The sequence below is a fragment of the Taudactylus pleione genome, unplaced genomic scaffold (assembly GCF_031769625.1).
Source record: "Taudactylus pleione unplaced genomic scaffold, aTauple2 ptg000054l, whole genome shotgun sequence".
Classification (NCBI taxonomy): Eukaryota; Metazoa; Chordata; class Amphibia; order Anura; family Myobatrachidae; genus Taudactylus; species Taudactylus pleione.
The window spans coordinates 3771488-3789650 of NW_028284456.1; the positions used below are offsets into that span (position 1 = coordinate 3771488).

An 18163-nucleotide genomic window follows, 5' to 3' on the forward strand; every position below is an offset into this window, starting at 1 on the left:
AGCAGGGCCTCAGCAACCATGTGTTAGGTGCCAATTGGGGAGTTAGGAGTAAATGAAATTATAAGTAGGGATAGGAGAAGCACGTGAGGGACGAGGGCCCTGCGCATGAGAGCTTACATTCTAAAGTGGTGGGGCAGATAGTGAGGAAGGAGCAGTGGGTTAGGATATGTGCTGCAGAATGTGTGTGTTTAAGATGACCTGATATGTCAAAATTAAGTCCTTCATTTATCTATCTCTATGACAGAAAATAGATTTTGTTTGTGTTATTTACATGAGATGTACAAAATAAAGGTGTAGCACTTTGATTTTTGTGTGTTGCATTTTAGCATCTAAATACATTCTTCTAAAAATGCAGCTATTATGGGGACTGTCCTGCCACCCTAATACAGTAGTGACTACTTTAGTCCCAGCTTCTGGGTGCTATGCCATGCTCTTGTGAGTGGGTGCATCTTACATGCTAGACCCACCCGCAAATGGGTGCAGCCATAGTTAGTTGAATGACCCCTTGGCTGCTTCATATCGTCTATCCCATAGCTCTCTCACCAGATGTATTCATGGACAAAAGAAGGTGAGCCTGCCAATTTTTGTGTAGATTATTGCCAACGGAACAATCTTTCAGTAATGTTTACCCCATGCTCTGTATTGATGACTCTTGGCCTACTGACAGGGGTCCATTACATGACCATTCTAGATCTGAGGAAGGACTGTGGGTAAAAATCCTTGAAAGAAGGTACCTGTGAATGTACGGTATTTATCACTCTCATTGGGGTTTGTTAGTTCTTGGCTAAGAGGCATGAAGAACTTTTCAGCCACCTTACAACATCTATTAAATCACTTAGGGAGAAGAAAAAAGCACAGTGAACAAGTAGAGTGCAGCTTACTTTCCCATAGAAGTAGGGTTATACACCATAACCGAAAAATTCATATATTCAGGCAATTGTATCTATGGCATAGAGTGCGCTCCCACTTGACATATGTATAATGAATTTCTCAGTATTGTCACCTTTAAGTAAATGAGGTCTATTCGGCCTTCAAAATTAAAAAGGTGATTTTATTAGGATAAAACAGGATAATAAATTCGACATAAAAATACGATAGTGCCTATGCTATCTACGGAAAACCCCCTGTCAGAGACTATTTGCCGGATTACTCAGGCTAAAGCGCGGTGGTGTGAAGTATTACCAACCTATTACATCAGGACTACATCGTATGGTCACTCACACCACCCACCTCAAACGGTAATCTTCAGGGGGACCCACTATTGTGCACTTTACTTTGCTATTTGCACCTTCATGAAATCCTATTTTGTATGTATATTGAAGAATGTTTTATGTCAAATTTATTATCCTGTTTTATCCTAATAAAATCACCTTTTTAATTTTGAAGGCCGAATAGACAGAATTTATTTAAAGGCGACAATACTGAGAAATGCATTATACATATGTCAAGTGGGAGCGTACTCTATCCCATAGATACAATTACCTCAATATACCTTACAACAATTAGTAGACCATTTACTAGAGTAGTTCCGGGACATTGCATACTTAATGACATTGCAATTTTTAGTGACACTCAGGGGAATATCCAATTAGCCACGGGGTTTACCCCACGGCTAATTATCGCGCTGGTCGGAATTCAATTAGCGGGGATTGCTGTTGGGCTTTATCTCGCACCTCATGTAGCTGCGAGGTAAAATCTGCGTGAAGCGGCCTCGCGCGAGAGGCAATAACACAATGTTTCCGCATTCTCGCGGAAACAGTGTGTTCCTGCGCGAGAGCCGATTTAACGGCGCGAGGAAAAAGCTATTTTATTGAAGCTTAACCCCGCGTTGCGGGACTTTCAAGCCTCAATTACTCGCGGGAGAAGTCCCGCGGGTAATTGGATATGCCCCATAGTAAGAACAGGTATGACACATAGATGTCATACTAAAGAGAAATCAAAGGGCGCCTAAAAAAATCAATCATAATAATAATAACAGTGATAACTTAAGTAAGATATTAAATGTGTATCATATACAAGAACTTTGGGTGTATATTTTTATTATATATATTTCTTCATTTCATTTTTCTTGTTTTTCCTGCTAGCACTCCCTCTCTCTGTACCTAGGAGTCTGTTGCATGAATGCGCGGTTTGTACTTTCCTCTGCCAAAAGCGTTCAAGGACCTGGTCCACAGTAGGTTGATTGCAATCCCAGTGCACAGGATTAGAAATGAAAGGAGAACTTACTGTTGAGATTCTACTTCCTTCAAAGAAGTGGTAACACAATGCGGTTAGTGAGTCTCGCTTGACCAGCTGCCGGGGGGCTGGCCAGAGGCAACTTATGTCCGGATTGTACTTGGTTTGAGGACCGCATTGGTGTGGTAATTATCTGCTGTATTTGTCTCTTGTCTCTTTCTGTTCAGATAGTGACAGTAACTAGCAATGCGAAACCCTCAGCCAAGGGATCGGTGTGGTAATTATCTGCTTTCTGTATAGTGGGTGGTTTCCTTCCTTTCAGATAGTGACAGTAACAGGCAGTGTGAAACCCTCAGCCGAGGTATAGGTGTGGCAGGGGGTTACTAGGATTTTTGTCCTCCGGGGCAAGACAGTAATTTGGCGCCCCCTGGTAATTCCCCCATAATTCCCCATGCAGCAGTGCCCCTATAGTAATACCCCCTTCAGCAGTGCTCCTAAAGTAATTCCCCTGTAGTAGTGCCCATCTGATAATGCCGCTTACACAAAAAAACAAAACCTATCTTAAACCCCGCTCCTGCGTCACCCGCCGTTCGGTCCACCCGGCTGCTCCTCGGAAATATGGGAGACACGTCATGACGTCTCTCCCATAGTGCCCGTGGAGAGAGCTGGAATTCAGGAGAGAACTCCAGCCACCAGCTAACGTGGGGCTGCAGGGAAGGAGCGGGGCGCCCACTGGTAATAACATCTCAGCGGGCGTCCGGATTGGAGCCTTCCTGCGGGGTCGAGCTGGACGACACTGGTGGCGGGTGCAGTGGCACACCCGGTGCACGTGCACCTCCAGCCCCCCTACCTAGTTGCGCCCCTGGGTGTGGTAATTATCTAGTTTCTGTATAGTGGGTTGTTTCCTTCCGTTCAGATAGTGACAGTAACTTGCAGTGTGAAACCCTCAGCCGAGGGATCTTGTCTTCTGTAAGGTTACTAACAGTAACTTTTTTTTTCTGCATTTTTTGTGTCCTACATGATGCAAAGTAGAAACAATTAGTAAGTGGTAATAAGCAGCCCTCACATATTAATTGGTGTTTCCTCATCCTCTAACACTGTGTATTAAAAGGTCCCAGGAGAAACGTCAACATTAGAATAGGACCAACTTTTGTTTTGTTTATTAAAAAAAAACACAATTCCTCCTGTGTCTGAGGTTTAAAATGCAATAAATATCGCCACCAAACATCACTGATTGTGATCTGCCAGAAAACTCCGTAGCTGAGGCTCACATTGAGTCATACTTTCCAACATTTGAGTTCTCACCTCCAGCGATCCAGGTGGGAGGTGCAGGGGTGGGATACATGGTACCGTGAATCACATCTCTGCAGGACTGTCCCATGCCACAATTTGAGCAATGAGCAGAGGGGCGAGTCATCAAGTAGGCAAGTATGCACTCAATCATGTCACACCCTATATGGGTCATATGCTCTTCGCTGCTTCCCAGCCATTGAAAGCAGTGATGCAATCTGGCTGGAGGTATCATCCAATGTGGGTATGTGACAGGTGCATGTTATTACTATAATTGTACACCATATGATTAACTCATCCTTTAAAGTAAAACTCTTACATTAACATATATGTGATTTCTGGTAATAGAAAGTTTACATGTACTGTATGTGTATATAAAGATTTCATGCTGAAATCTACAGTATTTTCAAAATAAGAGCAACAATATAAAAAAGCTATTGCATGGTAATCAGCTGCCCGCTGATACTGACTGGCTGGTACCACCTGGATCCTTAAATACAGACTATAGCATGGCCATAGCCAAATATAAAACACCCATTTTCTCTGGAGATAGGGATTTTCTTTTTTTAGTAAATTGTACCAGTTAATCTGTACAGTGGTGCTGATGAGTTATTATAATAGATGTTCCATTTTTAGGTATGGCAGTGCCGAGTATAAATAGCTGGTCCTCCCAGCTCTCTTTTGGAGTTATGGCTGCCCTGGCTGGTCTCCCCAATTCATCTTCCAGTGGGTAGAATTTTTTTTTTTTAATATATACAGTATATAGATGGACTTTTATAAGTAAATACTTTGTAGCTGCAGCTCACATTGAATCATACTTGCCAACATTTAAATTCTCACCTTCGGGGTCTCCCGGAGGAACGATCCAGGTGGGAGAGGGGGCATAGTACATGGTACAGGCTATATCATGGCGGTAGCCCTATCTAAAACATCCATTTTCTCTAGAGATATGGATTTCTCTTTTTGTAAATGGGACCCGTTAGTCTGTACAGTGGTCACCCATGATTATGTATATCCTATATCTAGTCACTGTTACTAGGTTCATCGATGGTTTATCAATTTCCTAAAACTGCAAAAAAAAAAGAGGTAAATTACAGATCATAACCAGCAAGAAATGAGGACTTAAATTTGCATTAAGACATCAGGTCCTGTATGATTTCAGAGAGCAGTATTTCATGATACAATACGCTACAGCAACAAAGTAACAAATGATACCAAAGAGAACCTGTCGCTAATATATTAAATCACAGTAGAAACAATATCCAGAAATGATCACATTAACAGCAGAGAGTCAATGTGCTTGTGGTTGCACATATATACAGTGCATCCGGAAAGTATTCACAGCGCTTCACTTTTTCCACATTTTGTTATGTTACAGCCTTATTCCAAAATTTAATGAATTCATTTTTGTCCTCAAAATTCAACACACAATACTCCATAATGACAATGTGTAAAAAGATTTTTTCAGATTTTTGCAAATTTAGTTCAAAAGAAAAACTAAGAAATTACATGTACATAAATATTCAAAGCCTTTGCTCAATACTTTGGTGATGCACCTTTGGCAGCAATTACAGCCTCAAGTCTTTTTGAATATGATGCCACAAGCTTGGCACACCTATCTTTGGGCATTTTCACCCATTCCTCTTTGCAGCACCTCTCAAGCTCCATCAGGTTGGATGGGTAGCATCGGTGCCCAGCCATTTTCAGATATCTCCAGAGATGTTCAATCGGATTCAAGTCTGGGCTCTGGCTGGGCCACTCAAGGACATTCACAGAGTTGTCCTGAAGCCACTCCTTTGATACCTTGGCTTAGGGTCGTTGCCCTGCTGAAAGATGAACAGTTGCCACCGTCTGAGGTCAAGAGCGCTCTGGAGCAGGTTTTCATCCAGGATGTCTCTGTACATTGCTGCATTCATCTTTCCCTCAATCCTGACTAGTCTCCAAGTTCCTGCCGCTGAAAAACATCCCCACAGCATGAAGCTGCCACCACCATGCTTCACTGTAGGGATGGTATTGGCCTGGTGATGAGCATTGCCTGGTTTTCTCTAAACATAATGCCTGGCATTCACTCTTTGTCTCTCATGGTCTGAGGGTCCTTCAGGTGCATTTTGGCAAGCTCCAGGCGGGCTGCCATGTGCTTTTTACGAAGGAGTGGTTTCCGTCTGGCCACTCTACCATACAGGCCAGATTGGTGGATTGCTGCAGCGATGGTTGTCCTTCTGGAAGGTTCTCTCTCCAGAGAGGAATGCTGTAGCTCTGACAGAGTGACCATCGGGTTCTTGGTCGCCTCCCAGACTAGGGCCCTTCTCTCCCGATCGCTCAGGTTAGACGGCCGGCCAACTCTAGGAAATCCTGGTGGTTCCGAACTTCCTCCATTTACGGATGATGGAGGCCACTGTGCTCATTGGGACATTCAAAGCAGCAGATATTTTTCTGTACCCTTCCCCAGATTTGTACTTGAGACAATCCTGTCTCTGAGGTCTACATACAATCGATGCCTGTCATTATACCTACGCCGGGAGCCAGTCGCCCGGCATACTGTACGAAGGTAAGCCGGGCGCAGTCAGCCACAGGGGAGCGGGGGTTGTTTAAGGGTTAGGGGCAGCTAGCGGGGACTTAGGGTTAGGCTAGGGAGAAATAGGCACCCCCAAGGGGAGGTTAGGCACCCCAAGAGGGTTTGGTGTAGGCTGCGGGAAGGAGGGGGGGGGGGGGGTTAGGGGGGGGGAGAGAAGAGAGGGTTAGGGATAGTTAGAAACTTACCTTAGTCGGGGTCCTGCTTTTCTGCTTTCCGGTTTCGTTGTAACATCCGCTGGGCTAACATCCGGCGGCATTTCATGCGTAAAATGCTTACACATATGCTGCATACAGAGCTAGCAAATAGACAATAGCAATTTACACGAGAGAATAGTGTCATTACAGTGTTATTAATAAAAACTACACACATTTTCTATATACAAATGTAATGAAATACAGATACCAATTGTTCACAGCTTTACAAATCAAACAGAAAACTCTTTACTGCTGTAGTCCAACTTTAATAATAAGTGATTCAAATAAATGGCCGCAACCTGAAGGATAACTATTAGGGAAGCCAATCCCAGCTCATTTATTCAATTTCGGAATTGAAAAAAATCTCAATCCCGGGATTGAAATCCGCCGTTTTTTGCCCTAAATCCCGGGATCGGTTTACCTAGTTAATATACTGACAGCCAATCAGAAGAAGTTAGATAATGCTGTTGGTGTCATCATCATGATGTATCTTTACACCACTTCACTATATGCAAAATATACACAACTGAGGATGTCCATACCAGCTGCCAGTGGGAAGATAGGGGCATCAATCTGTGGCATATTCATATGAACTGGGGGCACCAGCTAAAATCTCTTACAGCACCAAATTGGTCAGGGCTGGCTCTGTGTAGGACCTATTCCACAGCAAGGGCTGCATGCCATGATTCTGGGGCAGCCAACACCATGGAATTATCATAGGGCTCTTCCTAACCACCCTGGTAAAGTGGTAGCCTTAGAGACCAGCTAGACACAAACCATAAAAGCCACTACACAATTATCCACACATGGATACTGTTTTTATTTTTCTATATTAGAATATTCATTACCGTTTTAGTTTTAATAACCACTGCAGAGCCAAAAAGTTATTATCTGAAATGCTAGGACATGTATTTCCAGAACTTCTGGTGGGACCATTATTTATTATGATACAGTGTATATAAATAAATGGCATTTTGTTTTAAGGACTCTTTCTTAATAAAGTATGTGAAGTAGTGCACAGATATAACCTGCAAGTGGCACAGTTGCTATTACCATCTTTATATTATTTAATTATCTGCTACAAAAGAGACAGCCCTCTAGAAAAGTTTTACAAACTTATCCAAATTTCCAGAATTGTGTAAAATGTTTTAATGATATATTACCTACCAATAGCAAGCATCCTCACTAGTAACAGTGAAAAACTATTCAAGTGATAAACAGGTTCCTAAAAGTAAATGTTCCTCCCTTACTCAGGGAAAATGAATATAATTTCCCATGACTTATTTGATCTTACATAAACAAACTATATTCTAATTACAAAAATGAATAAAGAATATGCAGCAAATAGAGAAAAATAGTGCACTAAGGTCAATGCTTTTGAAGTCATCACTACAAGTGCTAGCATCTTTCAAACACCTTATACAGGTCTGGGAGGTTTGCCAGCTGCAAGATACTCCCATCTTCTGCAAAAGGTTTGGGTGGTAACAGGTGCGTCTTAAAAGCTTTATATAAAATGTGTTCGGTTGTCCATCGCCAGGAAGGAGAGTCTAGCTCTGGGTCCTTGTCCTGTGGATAATAAGCATTAGGTCATGTATACAGAATTCAAATTTTAAACATTTATACACTGAATTGCCAAAAGTCATAAGATAGATGCTTAGTATAGTGTGGGACCCCCTCTAGCCCACTGAAGTACAGCAACTGGATGTGGCATCGATTCCACAAGTGGACAGAAGATTTCTGGAGAGATGTTGACCCATACCATCTGGATAGCTTTCCACAGCTCAATGATATTTGTAGGTGCAGATTTTAGTGTGCGAATGGACCTCTCCACTTCGTCCCATAAATGCTCGATTGGGTTCATGTTCGGCGACTGTGGTCACTACACTATTCGTTGGAACTCTCTTGAATGCTCCTCGAACCAATTCTGACACAGTGCATTATCCTGCTGAAACGTTGTGGGGGTACATGAAGTCCATGAAGGGCTGCAACTGGTCATCAAGCAAAGCAATATAGCGGTTACCCGGTCAAAGACGCGTTCAGATGGACCAGAGGTCCAAACTCATGCCACGTGAACACATCATACACCATTATGGAACCACCACCAGCCTGCTCGTTGCCTGGTTGACAACTGAAGTCCATGGCCTCATGGGGTCTGCACCACACCTGAACCCTACCATCACCCCACATGTTGCCAGTCCTCCAGGGTCCAATTAGCAGGCACGAGCCCAGGTGAAGCGCTGTGTCTGCTGTCAGTGTACACTCTGGTCTATCTTCAGCTCCAATATCCCATGGAAGCTAAAGAACGCTGCAATTCCCTTCTGGATAATCGTCTGTTACCTCCTGTATTGAATGTGGATGTGATTTGAGCCACTGTTGCTTGTCTGTTACCACGTAAAAAATTGTCACAGCTTGTTACCATCACACCGTATCCTCCAGTCGCAGGGTCTGACAGCCTCCGCGGTCACAAGGCAATGTGGACGCCGAACTGGGACGGCGCCCGCGGTTGCTATGAGACTAAGATGCCAGATGGCCGTAGGTGGTGCTGGGTCTGCCGGACTGACGTGCAGTGTCCCAGCTGTCAGTTGTCCATCAATCTGTGCACCTGCAGCTTATTGGTGGAGGATCTTTAGCAGTCTGTCTGTACTGACGCCACTTCGCCGGTGATAGTTTACACCTTGTGTGAATCCTGGTTCCTGTCCGTATCTCGGCTCCATTAACCTCCACTAGCCGCATACATCCGCTGATCAGCATGAATGCAGTGTAAGCCCCTACTGTTCAGAGTTTTAAGATCAGGCGGCCATTTAAGTACTGGTGAGCGTATCCAGCTCTAAGGGAACAGTAGGTGGCTGTTACTGGCAGAAGACCTCGCCAGTCCGACTCTCGGGATCTTACATGGTGGTACTTGTCTGACCAGATTTGTGTTACGATCAGCTGTCACTGGTCACGATCATAAAGCACCTGCAGTTGGCCACTGCGCTGTCCACGGTGGGTGGAATTGCGCTTCATGAGGTATTCCTGGTACACACGTGACTAGATCAAGGAATGTCCGCACAACTTCGGAAATGGAATGTCCCAGCCATCTAGTACCCACTATCATGTCCCGTTCGAACTCTGATAATTCACATCGCCTTGCCATGAGCAGCCTAGCCGGTGTTCAAACTGACTAACATCAGATGGCAACGGATGCAGGTCTGGGCTTTTTGAAGACGTCACAGTATGGTGATGCCACCTACCGTTACCTTTACATACTGCTATCCCATGACTTTTGGCACTTCAGTGTATATGTTGTATGCACAAAATGACATTACAATGAAGCAATGAACAAGCGATAAAGTTTACTACTGTCTCAGTATTCCATTTTAAGAACTTTTGCATTTTTAAGGTGTTATTAAAAATGTTCATGTCAAATGTGAGTTTATACAAACAGACTGCACATGACAGTGGTATTCAAAATATTGTCATCCAGCTGTTGTGAAACTACACAGCCCAGCATGCCCTGCCACATTTTTAGCAAGCCCTAATAGCAAAACTGTGGCAAGGCATCCTGGGGTGTGTAGTTCCGCAACAGCTGGAGGGTCGCATATTGAACACTCCTGGCATAGGACTTCCTATGTAACCTTCACACATAAAACTTTTCTGCAATGAGACACCAAGTTAATCTTTGAAAGAACAAAGACTAATTTGAAAGAAAACAAAATTAAAAAAATAGTCCAAACCTAATATATATTTTCACAAACCTATTCTACCTACTTTTTCTATATGTTGACTGGTTTCTTACATTTTCAAGCATTTAGCTTTTAAACAAAAGATCCCTCAAAAAAAAAGCTCTTCCAAATATAAAAACATACTTTAGTCATTCACTTTTTAAACATTAATGCAAAAGTTATAGACACCTGGATGGCGTGATTAGACGTATTGGTTAGGAAACTCCTGATATACTTGTACAATACCAATAGAGGTTGTTCACAGGCGCTGAGATGTTCTGTTTGGCCAAGCAGCTACAAAATAAGGCTAGTCAGACCCTTACAAACATATAAAAACAACTAGTCGTTTGTCCCCTGTATTTAAGCAAAACCAGCACTGGGTCACTAAAAGCCCGGGGCTGGTTGCTCTTTTGGGGGGGATGCATGTAGAATGAATCTCCCTGGTCCATGCTACATGCATCTGTGTCATATCGCACTCGATCTAGTGAATATGCAAATCATTAGATTGCATGAACATTGTGCAGCTATTGCTACACATCATTCACTTCAGCTGCCGGAGAGAGTTCAAGGGCGATTGCATACGACATCGGATCGTTTGCAAATCAGACCGTGTATGGGCACCTTTACAGCAGAGTGTTATTCGCGGGTAATTGAATTGACCCATAGAATGGCAAAGCAAAAGTAGAATTTAAACATTGCGTGGACAGTACTGTGCACCTCTGTAAAACAGCCTGCTCTTCCCTGAAACTTGGTTTGTGCAGTTTTGCCAAAATTTCGCTCATCTCAACTCTGTACACAGAACCTGAATTAATTGAAACATTTGGCCACCCTTATCACTATGCCACAGATACCTTTCTGATGCCAGCTACTCTACACCGCCTCAGGATTTAAACAGATTTCAGGATGGTACTAATAAATATATTGGCAAGTACAAAAGTTTGGATTGTTGAATAGTTTGACCTCTATACATAGACCTAATTACCTCAGTAGTGGTAGGCTCCTCCAATATGTACTGCTTTCTTACAGAGAAAAACATAGAACATTCTTTGCTGAAGCTTTCAAAGCATTCCCTCTCATCATCCCAGTTTATCTGTACAAACGAGAAAGCAAGCAATTGTGAAACCTCAGTTCAGAAGGCACTACAGCCTCAAAAAAAATAAAATAAAAATGTTTTTTGCTTGATTGTGCAAAGAAAAGGGAAAAAATGCATTACCTATACATTGTTCCAATATAATCTTAATATCAGGCCATAACCAGTTAAGGAAGCTTTCCAATTCAATTCTGCTTACTCCCTGACCCAGTTACATCTGATTTTTTTCCCCCTTTTTCTGAAGCTTGAGGGGCACCTGCTTGAATATATGGATCTTTGGGCTCTTTTTGAAAGATCAATGATTCTCACGACTTCTTAATCCTCAGAGCCATAAGGACGGGGGAGAGAAATTGATCTTCAGATCTCCCTTTGCTAAAAGCTCTATAAGCACCACCAGTCAAAGCTTCAGCTCCCAGGATGCCCCTGGCCTCCTACACATATAACTCTCCTCCCTATCTAACTCTCTTCTTATAGTAAACACCTATTACATCTTCTCTGTCTTCAAATTAACATCCTCCTAACCCTAGGCCGACTTTCCAGTGTGATTGGATTATACAGCCCACCAAGAACATCTGCAAATCGGGTTGGACCAATTTGCAATATTTAGCACCTATCCTTGTGTATCAACACCTATTTCCCTATAGATTGTAAGCTTGCGAGCAGGGCCCTCTTGCCCTTATGCATGTCATGTCATGTCTGTCTTTTACAACCCAGTATGATGTTAATTCAACTTGTAAAGTGCAATGGGATTTGCTGCGCTATATAAGAAACTGTTAATAAATAATAAATAAATATACCCCACCCCCAGCCAAAGAGATCAGTTTTGTGAACAAGTCCAAGGCAGGAGAGGGAAAGAGGTAAAGTAAGAACAGTATGCACGAGTTAAATATTCTCACATAAGATGGGGGAATCAGTGACAGAGAGGAAAATACCCAATGAAGCCAGGTGCGTTAGGTTGGGCGCCCTGTGAATCCTATGGACCTCGAAGAAAAAGTTAACAAAAAGGTAAGTCTACCATAACTCTTATTTTCTTATCAGGGTCCATAGGGATCCACAGGGATACCATGGGGATGTCGTAAAGCAGTTTCCCCTAAGGGTAGGGATGCTCCGGAGCAGAAAGGAGAATCCGTCGCCCAAAGGAAGCATCCTGAGAGGCAAAGGTGTCAAAGGCATAAAACCTGAGGAAGGTGTGGACGGAAGACCATGTGACGCCCTGCACAATTGTTCAGCAGAAGAACCACGGCGAAGCACCCACGGATCAAGTAGAATGTGCTGTAACCATGTTTAGAATAGGAAGAATAGCCTGTGTGTAAGCCTGAGAGATTGTCATGTGGAGCTATTGGGCCAGAGTCTGTTCATCAGCTACCAGTCCCGTTTGTGAAAGCCATACAACACAAAGAAAGAATCGGATATCCTAAAGGAGTTGGTACGATCCACGTAGATCCGAAGAGCACTAACCACATCCACGGAGGCTTCACCTGTAGAGAGGTCAGAGGACTGGAAGGCCGGAACCACAATCTCTTCATTCAAATTGAATCGGGATACCACTTTAGGAAGGTTAACCAGCCCGGGTACGGAGGACAGCTCTGTCCGGATGAAAAATCAAAAAGGGAGAGTGACAAGAGAGCGCTGCCAAGTCAGATATCGTGCGGGCAGAGGAGATAGCAAGGAGAAAGTAGACTTCAAGTGGCTAACAGCAAAGACTGAGTCCAGAGGTTCAAACGGAGGAGCCTGTAGAGCCCGGAGAACCAAGGACAAATCCCACTGGGGCCACTGGAAGGACAAAAGAGGGTTGAAGGTAGAGAACACTCTGAAGGAACGTTCTAACATCAGACAGGGGAGCTGAAACCAGACTGTCAGCGCAGAAACCGGAACTCTAAGGGAGGTCAGGCGGAGGAGGAAGAGGAGGTCTACGGGAAACCCTAAAAACCTTAGAGTCATAGAACCATTGAAAGAGTGCCAAACTCTGTAATAGATGCGGGCTGAGGAAGGCTTATGCACCCTGAGCATCGTCTGAACCACAAAGCTAGCGAAACCTTTGGCTCTTAAGAGGGATGACTCATGAGCAATGCCGTCAAAGACAGACTAGGTAGGTCCGGGTGCAGGCAATAACCCTGTGCTAATAGATTTGGCCGTAGAGGAAGTGGAAAAGGAGTGTCTATGGAGAGACTCCATAGGTCGGTGAACTAATGGCACCTGTGCCAGGCTGGAGCTATCAGTATCACTGTGCCGCCTTCTTGCTTGAATTTTCGGAGAACCCTCGGGAGGAGGGAGATCGGGGGAAATCTCCGACCGCACTGCCAGAGCGTCCACGAAGGCGGCTGAGGGGTCTCTGGTCCTGGACCCATACCTGCGGACCTTGTTATTGTGACGCGAGGCTATGAGGTCTACATCTGGTAGGCCCCATTTGTCCAGCAGGAGTTGAAAGACCTTTGGATGGAGAGCCCATTCTCCAGGGTGTACATCCTGACGGCAATTGAGGACTCCTGGAATGAACACTACTGAGATTGACGGGAGATGATGTACGGCCCTGACCAGGATGTGTGCTACTGCCCGTATGTCTGCCCGACTTCACGTGCCTCTCTGATGGTTGAGGTAGGCTACCGCAGTGGAGTTGTCTGACTGGTTCTGAACCGACCTAACCCAGAGATCATGTGTCAGAGAGAGCACTCTGTACACCGCTCAAAAGCTCCAGAATGTTTATAGGCAGGCAACTTTCCTGGGTTGTCTACCGACCCTGAAAGGTATGATGACCAGTTGCAGCGCCCCATCCGTGAAAGCTGGCATCTGCAGTGAGAAGCTCCCAATTTGAAATCCAAAAAAGGTAACCCTTGTCCAGATGGGAGGTCTGCAGCCATCATGAGTGGGAAAGACAGACCTCCGGAGGGAGGAGGATCGTCTGGGACTGGACCAGATGCTACTGTCTGTTTCACATCAGTCGTTGAAGGGGCCTGGAGTGAAACTGGGCGTATTCCACCATATTGAAGGTGCATACCATGGAGCTCAGGACCTGCATTGCTGAGTGAATGGATACCCTTCGATTGCGGAGCAAGTTGCGCAAGTGCAGTGCTGAAATTTTGCCTGCTGGCAGTAAGATCCTTTGTATTCGAGAATCCAGGAGTGCCCCCACATGTACTATCCGCTGTGTCGGAGAGAGGGAGGACTTTTTCCAATTTACGAGCCAGTCGTGTGTGTGCAGGCAGTCACTGTCAGCTGGAGATGGCATTGTAACACAGCCGATGAATCTGCCAAGATTTAGAGGTTGTCTAGGCAGGATTCTGGCTCCCTGGCGTCTGAGATGGGCTGCCATAACTGCCATTATTTTGGTAAAGACCCGAGGGGCTGTTGATAGACCAAAGGGCAGCGCCTGAAACTGGTAATGTTGCTGCAGGACAGCCAACCGTAGGCGGGTTGGAATAATAGGCACATGCAGGTATGCATCCTGAATGTCCAGAGAAACCATAAAATCCCCAGGCTCCAATGCCAGGACAATTGATCATGCGGAACTTGGGCACTCGGATAAATTTGTTGATGGATTTGAGATTTAGAATAGACCGATGAGACCTGTTGGGCTCCTGAACCAATAAAAGGGTGGAATAAAACTAGTTCCTCGCTGAGCCGAAGGAACCGGTATTATCACACCTGAACGCAGCAGGGAGTGAATGGCTTTGATGGTAAGGATACTGCCTTTGAACCTCTATATACCCCTGCCTATACCTTCTAATATCCTTCTTATAAACCTCTAAGGATGATGCTAATTTGCGTACGCAGTCATCCAGTAAAAATAGACTCCAGACCTAGAACATGTGGTTCCAAAGCACAAAGTATTATTCAAATAAAAGTACAGCAGTTACACACTATGATCCTCATATAATCTTAGCGCAAAGAGATTATACAGACCCAAGTACAATTATACATACGCAGCGCTCTCTGGTCCAGATGTTAGGCATCAGCAAGAAACCCCTCGTCAATCAGCACAAAGACTAGGAACCCAGGGACAGAGCACACATTTATACCACCCAGAAATAAACAACACAATAGAGAAGTTTGTTGCTAATAGCATTGGTCCTAAAGGAGAGGGCATATGTTACAAGGCATTTAACAGGTTGATTCAAATAGACACAACCCAGACTAACAAGTAGGGGTCTCTGGTTTCCTGCCTCATGCAACATCCTAACAGTTGTTCATATAATGTACATTTTGTTGCTTGAAGTCTCTGCGGTCCATAAGTTGAGAATGCATGATGCGATCTCCACACCGATGGTACTGGAATACTGTTGAAAGAGTACGCATCAGTCCAATACCAATCACGGCTTACTTATGTATAAAACCTTAGTTACCAAATAAGAGATATGGTAAGAACTTACCTTTGTTATCTCTGTTTCTACGAAGTCCATAGGGTCCACAGGGTGACCTTGGGGTATAGCTGGATCCTGGATCCTCGGGCACCACGGAGTTAAAGCCTTCAGCTGCTCCCAGGATGCACTTGGGTCCATCCTCCCCTATACCCCGCCCCCGAGCCACAGGCACCTCAGTTGGTAAGCAGCCCAGCCGGAGGAGGAGACGAAACAGAGAGAAGGAAGACTGGAACACACAAGAACCATACTCACAGAAATGGGAGACGGAAAACCGGTGACCAGTCACAGAGCCCATATGAAGCCAGGTGCGTCAGGGCGGGCGCCCTGTGGACCCTATGGACTTCGTAGAAACAGAGATAACAAAGGTAAGTTCTTACCATATCTCGTGTTTTCTACTTCAGGGTCCATAGGGGTCCACAGGGTGACCTTGGGGATGTCTGGCCGACCAAGGCTGCTTGGATCGTAGCTTGGCGGCCTTGTGAGAACTAGGCTGTCTGGGAAAGGACTGTCCTTTTGCCTTATCTTGGGGCGAAAGGACCGAAAAGAGGATGGCCTTAGGGGCAGCTGCTGATGACAGAAAGGCAGATTTTGAGGCTGCCACGGTAACCACGATTTTGTCCAACTCTGCGCCGGACAGCCTGTCTCCAGAGAAGGGTAAGGATTCGAGGGCTTTCTTGGATTCCGTTTTCGATTTCCAGGATCGTAGCCAAAGGACCTGGCGGCCGACTACCGAGGTCGCAGATGCTTTAGAGGCAAGGAGTCCAGTAAACAACGCAGCTTCTCCCAAATACAAGGAAGCTTCCCAAATACGGGAGATGTAGGCCAGTTGTTCTCTAGTAGCGTCTGATGGCAAGTTGCCCTCAAGCGCATCCGTCCATCCTTCGATAGCCTTAGCTACCCAGGCCAAGTAATAGCGCCAGAAAGTGAGAAAACGGACTTGAGACAAGGTGCGGACGGTATAGGCAGCGTAGAGCTTCTGACTAAGCGTGCCATGTGAGAATCAACGATAGGTGGGACTTCCCACTTTGTACACAGTTACCCCAAAAACTGGTGTTTTGATCCTAATTCGGTGACCACATCACAACGAATACATGCTTTAAACCCAAGGGTGAATCGTCCCATGTTCAAATGTGGAACCCTGTAAACCTACTCAGCACAGTCTAAAATTATATTGGTACTGTACAAAATGTTTTTTATTGTAATAAATTGTATTATGTTTTTATAAGGGTGTCAACAGCTTTTTGTCCACAAAAACTACTAGGTTTTTATACAGTATGTGAATGTTTTTATACTTAGTAGTATTTTGAAGTGTTTACACAGAATGGCCTTTTCTTATTTCTCCAGTAAAAACTGTAAAGTTACTTAAGCGCTCTCTCACAGACCTTTTTCTATCTTTATTATCCAGTCCCACTAACAGGGGACTCTGTATGAGTAGCTGCTAGGTTTAGTTCTATGTACAGGCGCAGGAGAAGGGTGGTGCCTTCCCTAGAGGTCATACATAGTCCAAGGTCCCTCCATGGGTAAGGATAAGGCGGCACTCAGCAGTCTTAGCAAACAAGTCGCGTGTAGTTTATTCTATCATTTCAAGACAACAACAGTCTTTTCATCAGGATATACGATAATGTATATCCTGGTGTGTGCCTGTCAGGCCAAACATGCATAGTGCGCACCTGCTGCTCTTAGTGTCTGTTAGAAAAAAAACAGAAAATACAGTCTATTTCAGAGGAGTGGCGAGGATGAAGACACCAGTGTCACTGACATGTCCGCGATGTTCTTTATGGGGTTTGAACTGGGAAGGGTGTTTCTACTGTCCACTGCCTCTCCACTGGCTACAGTATATGGCAGCAGAGCATGTTGGGATAGGAGGGGGCATACACCACAATGTTGAAGGTCTGTTCCAGAGACACTCGGCTAACACAGACCTGGTGGGTTGGGGAGTGGAGAGGGACAGAGGCAGAAAAAAAAAAGCCAGGCATAAATGTTAGTATAAAATGAAAGTCTAGACATACATAAAGTTGTGTATTTTAAACTTTGTTTAATTTAACACAAAGAGCCAACAGATTTCTCAGGTACCTGAGACACAGAGTTGATCAAAGTGGAAAGCTGCGCAATAATGAGTCCCAGTAAATTCTTAATGACACACATTTTCTGAGGCTATAAGCCCTTGAGGTATTCTTCAAGCCTTTCTACTTGGGACTAGTTAAATGTACAGATGTGTCCTCATACACCTAGCCCCAGTTCGTAATGTGTCGTGAGACATACGGCATGAGTGAGCCACACTGATCACTGTAGAGTCTTTTTCCACTCAAATGTGCATCTTATGGTGAATACACACGGTCATTTTCTGTCAGATCTGAATGATGACTATTGTAAAAAATCGATCAATCGTTCATATCTGAAAGAAAATCTGACATGTGAGACTGCAACAATGCACGATGCGCGTTCCCGTTTGTCAGATAACGATATCTGACATCTGATGTGTTTGCAGTCAGATTTGGACGATTCCATTCATTTTAATACTGTCTGAAATAGTTCAATCGTTCATCTGACATATCTGTGTGTATGCACCAGTAGTCACAATAGGATTCGACAAAAACAGCTTCATGAGACTGCACAGATTCATATGATATGAGACACTTGTATATTTGTGTGCGACTGAGTCTGTATACAAAGCACAACGGAACCTGGCGTGAAAGAAAGTCACTTCACCTGCATCATAGCACTTTGTATACAGACTCAAGCGCACACAGATATACAAGCTCGCATATCAAATTATA

The 18163-nt window shown here is 44.4% G+C and overlaps 1 protein-coding gene across 3 annotated transcripts in view; it reads right to left on the minus strand.

Annotated features, from left to right (window-relative positions):
* Positions 1–3387: 3387 nt before the first annotated feature.
* MLH1 (mutL homolog 1) overlaps positions 3388–18163 on the minus strand; it is a 119912-nt gene continuing 105136 nt past the window's right edge. Inside the window, exons 18-19 of one of the 3 annotated variants that reach the window (XM_088464232.1) lie at positions 10921–11028; positions 3388–7800 (exon numbers count right to left, since the gene is read on the minus strand). In XM_088464232.1, the coding sequence (XP_088320358.1) occupies positions 7633–7800; positions 10921–11028 (276 nt within the window). In that variant the 3' untranslated portion in view covers positions 3388–7632. The remainder of the gene's footprint in view (positions 7801–10920; positions 11029–18163) is intronic. The other 2 variants (XM_088464227.1, XM_088464223.1) reach the window with 2 other exon arrangements.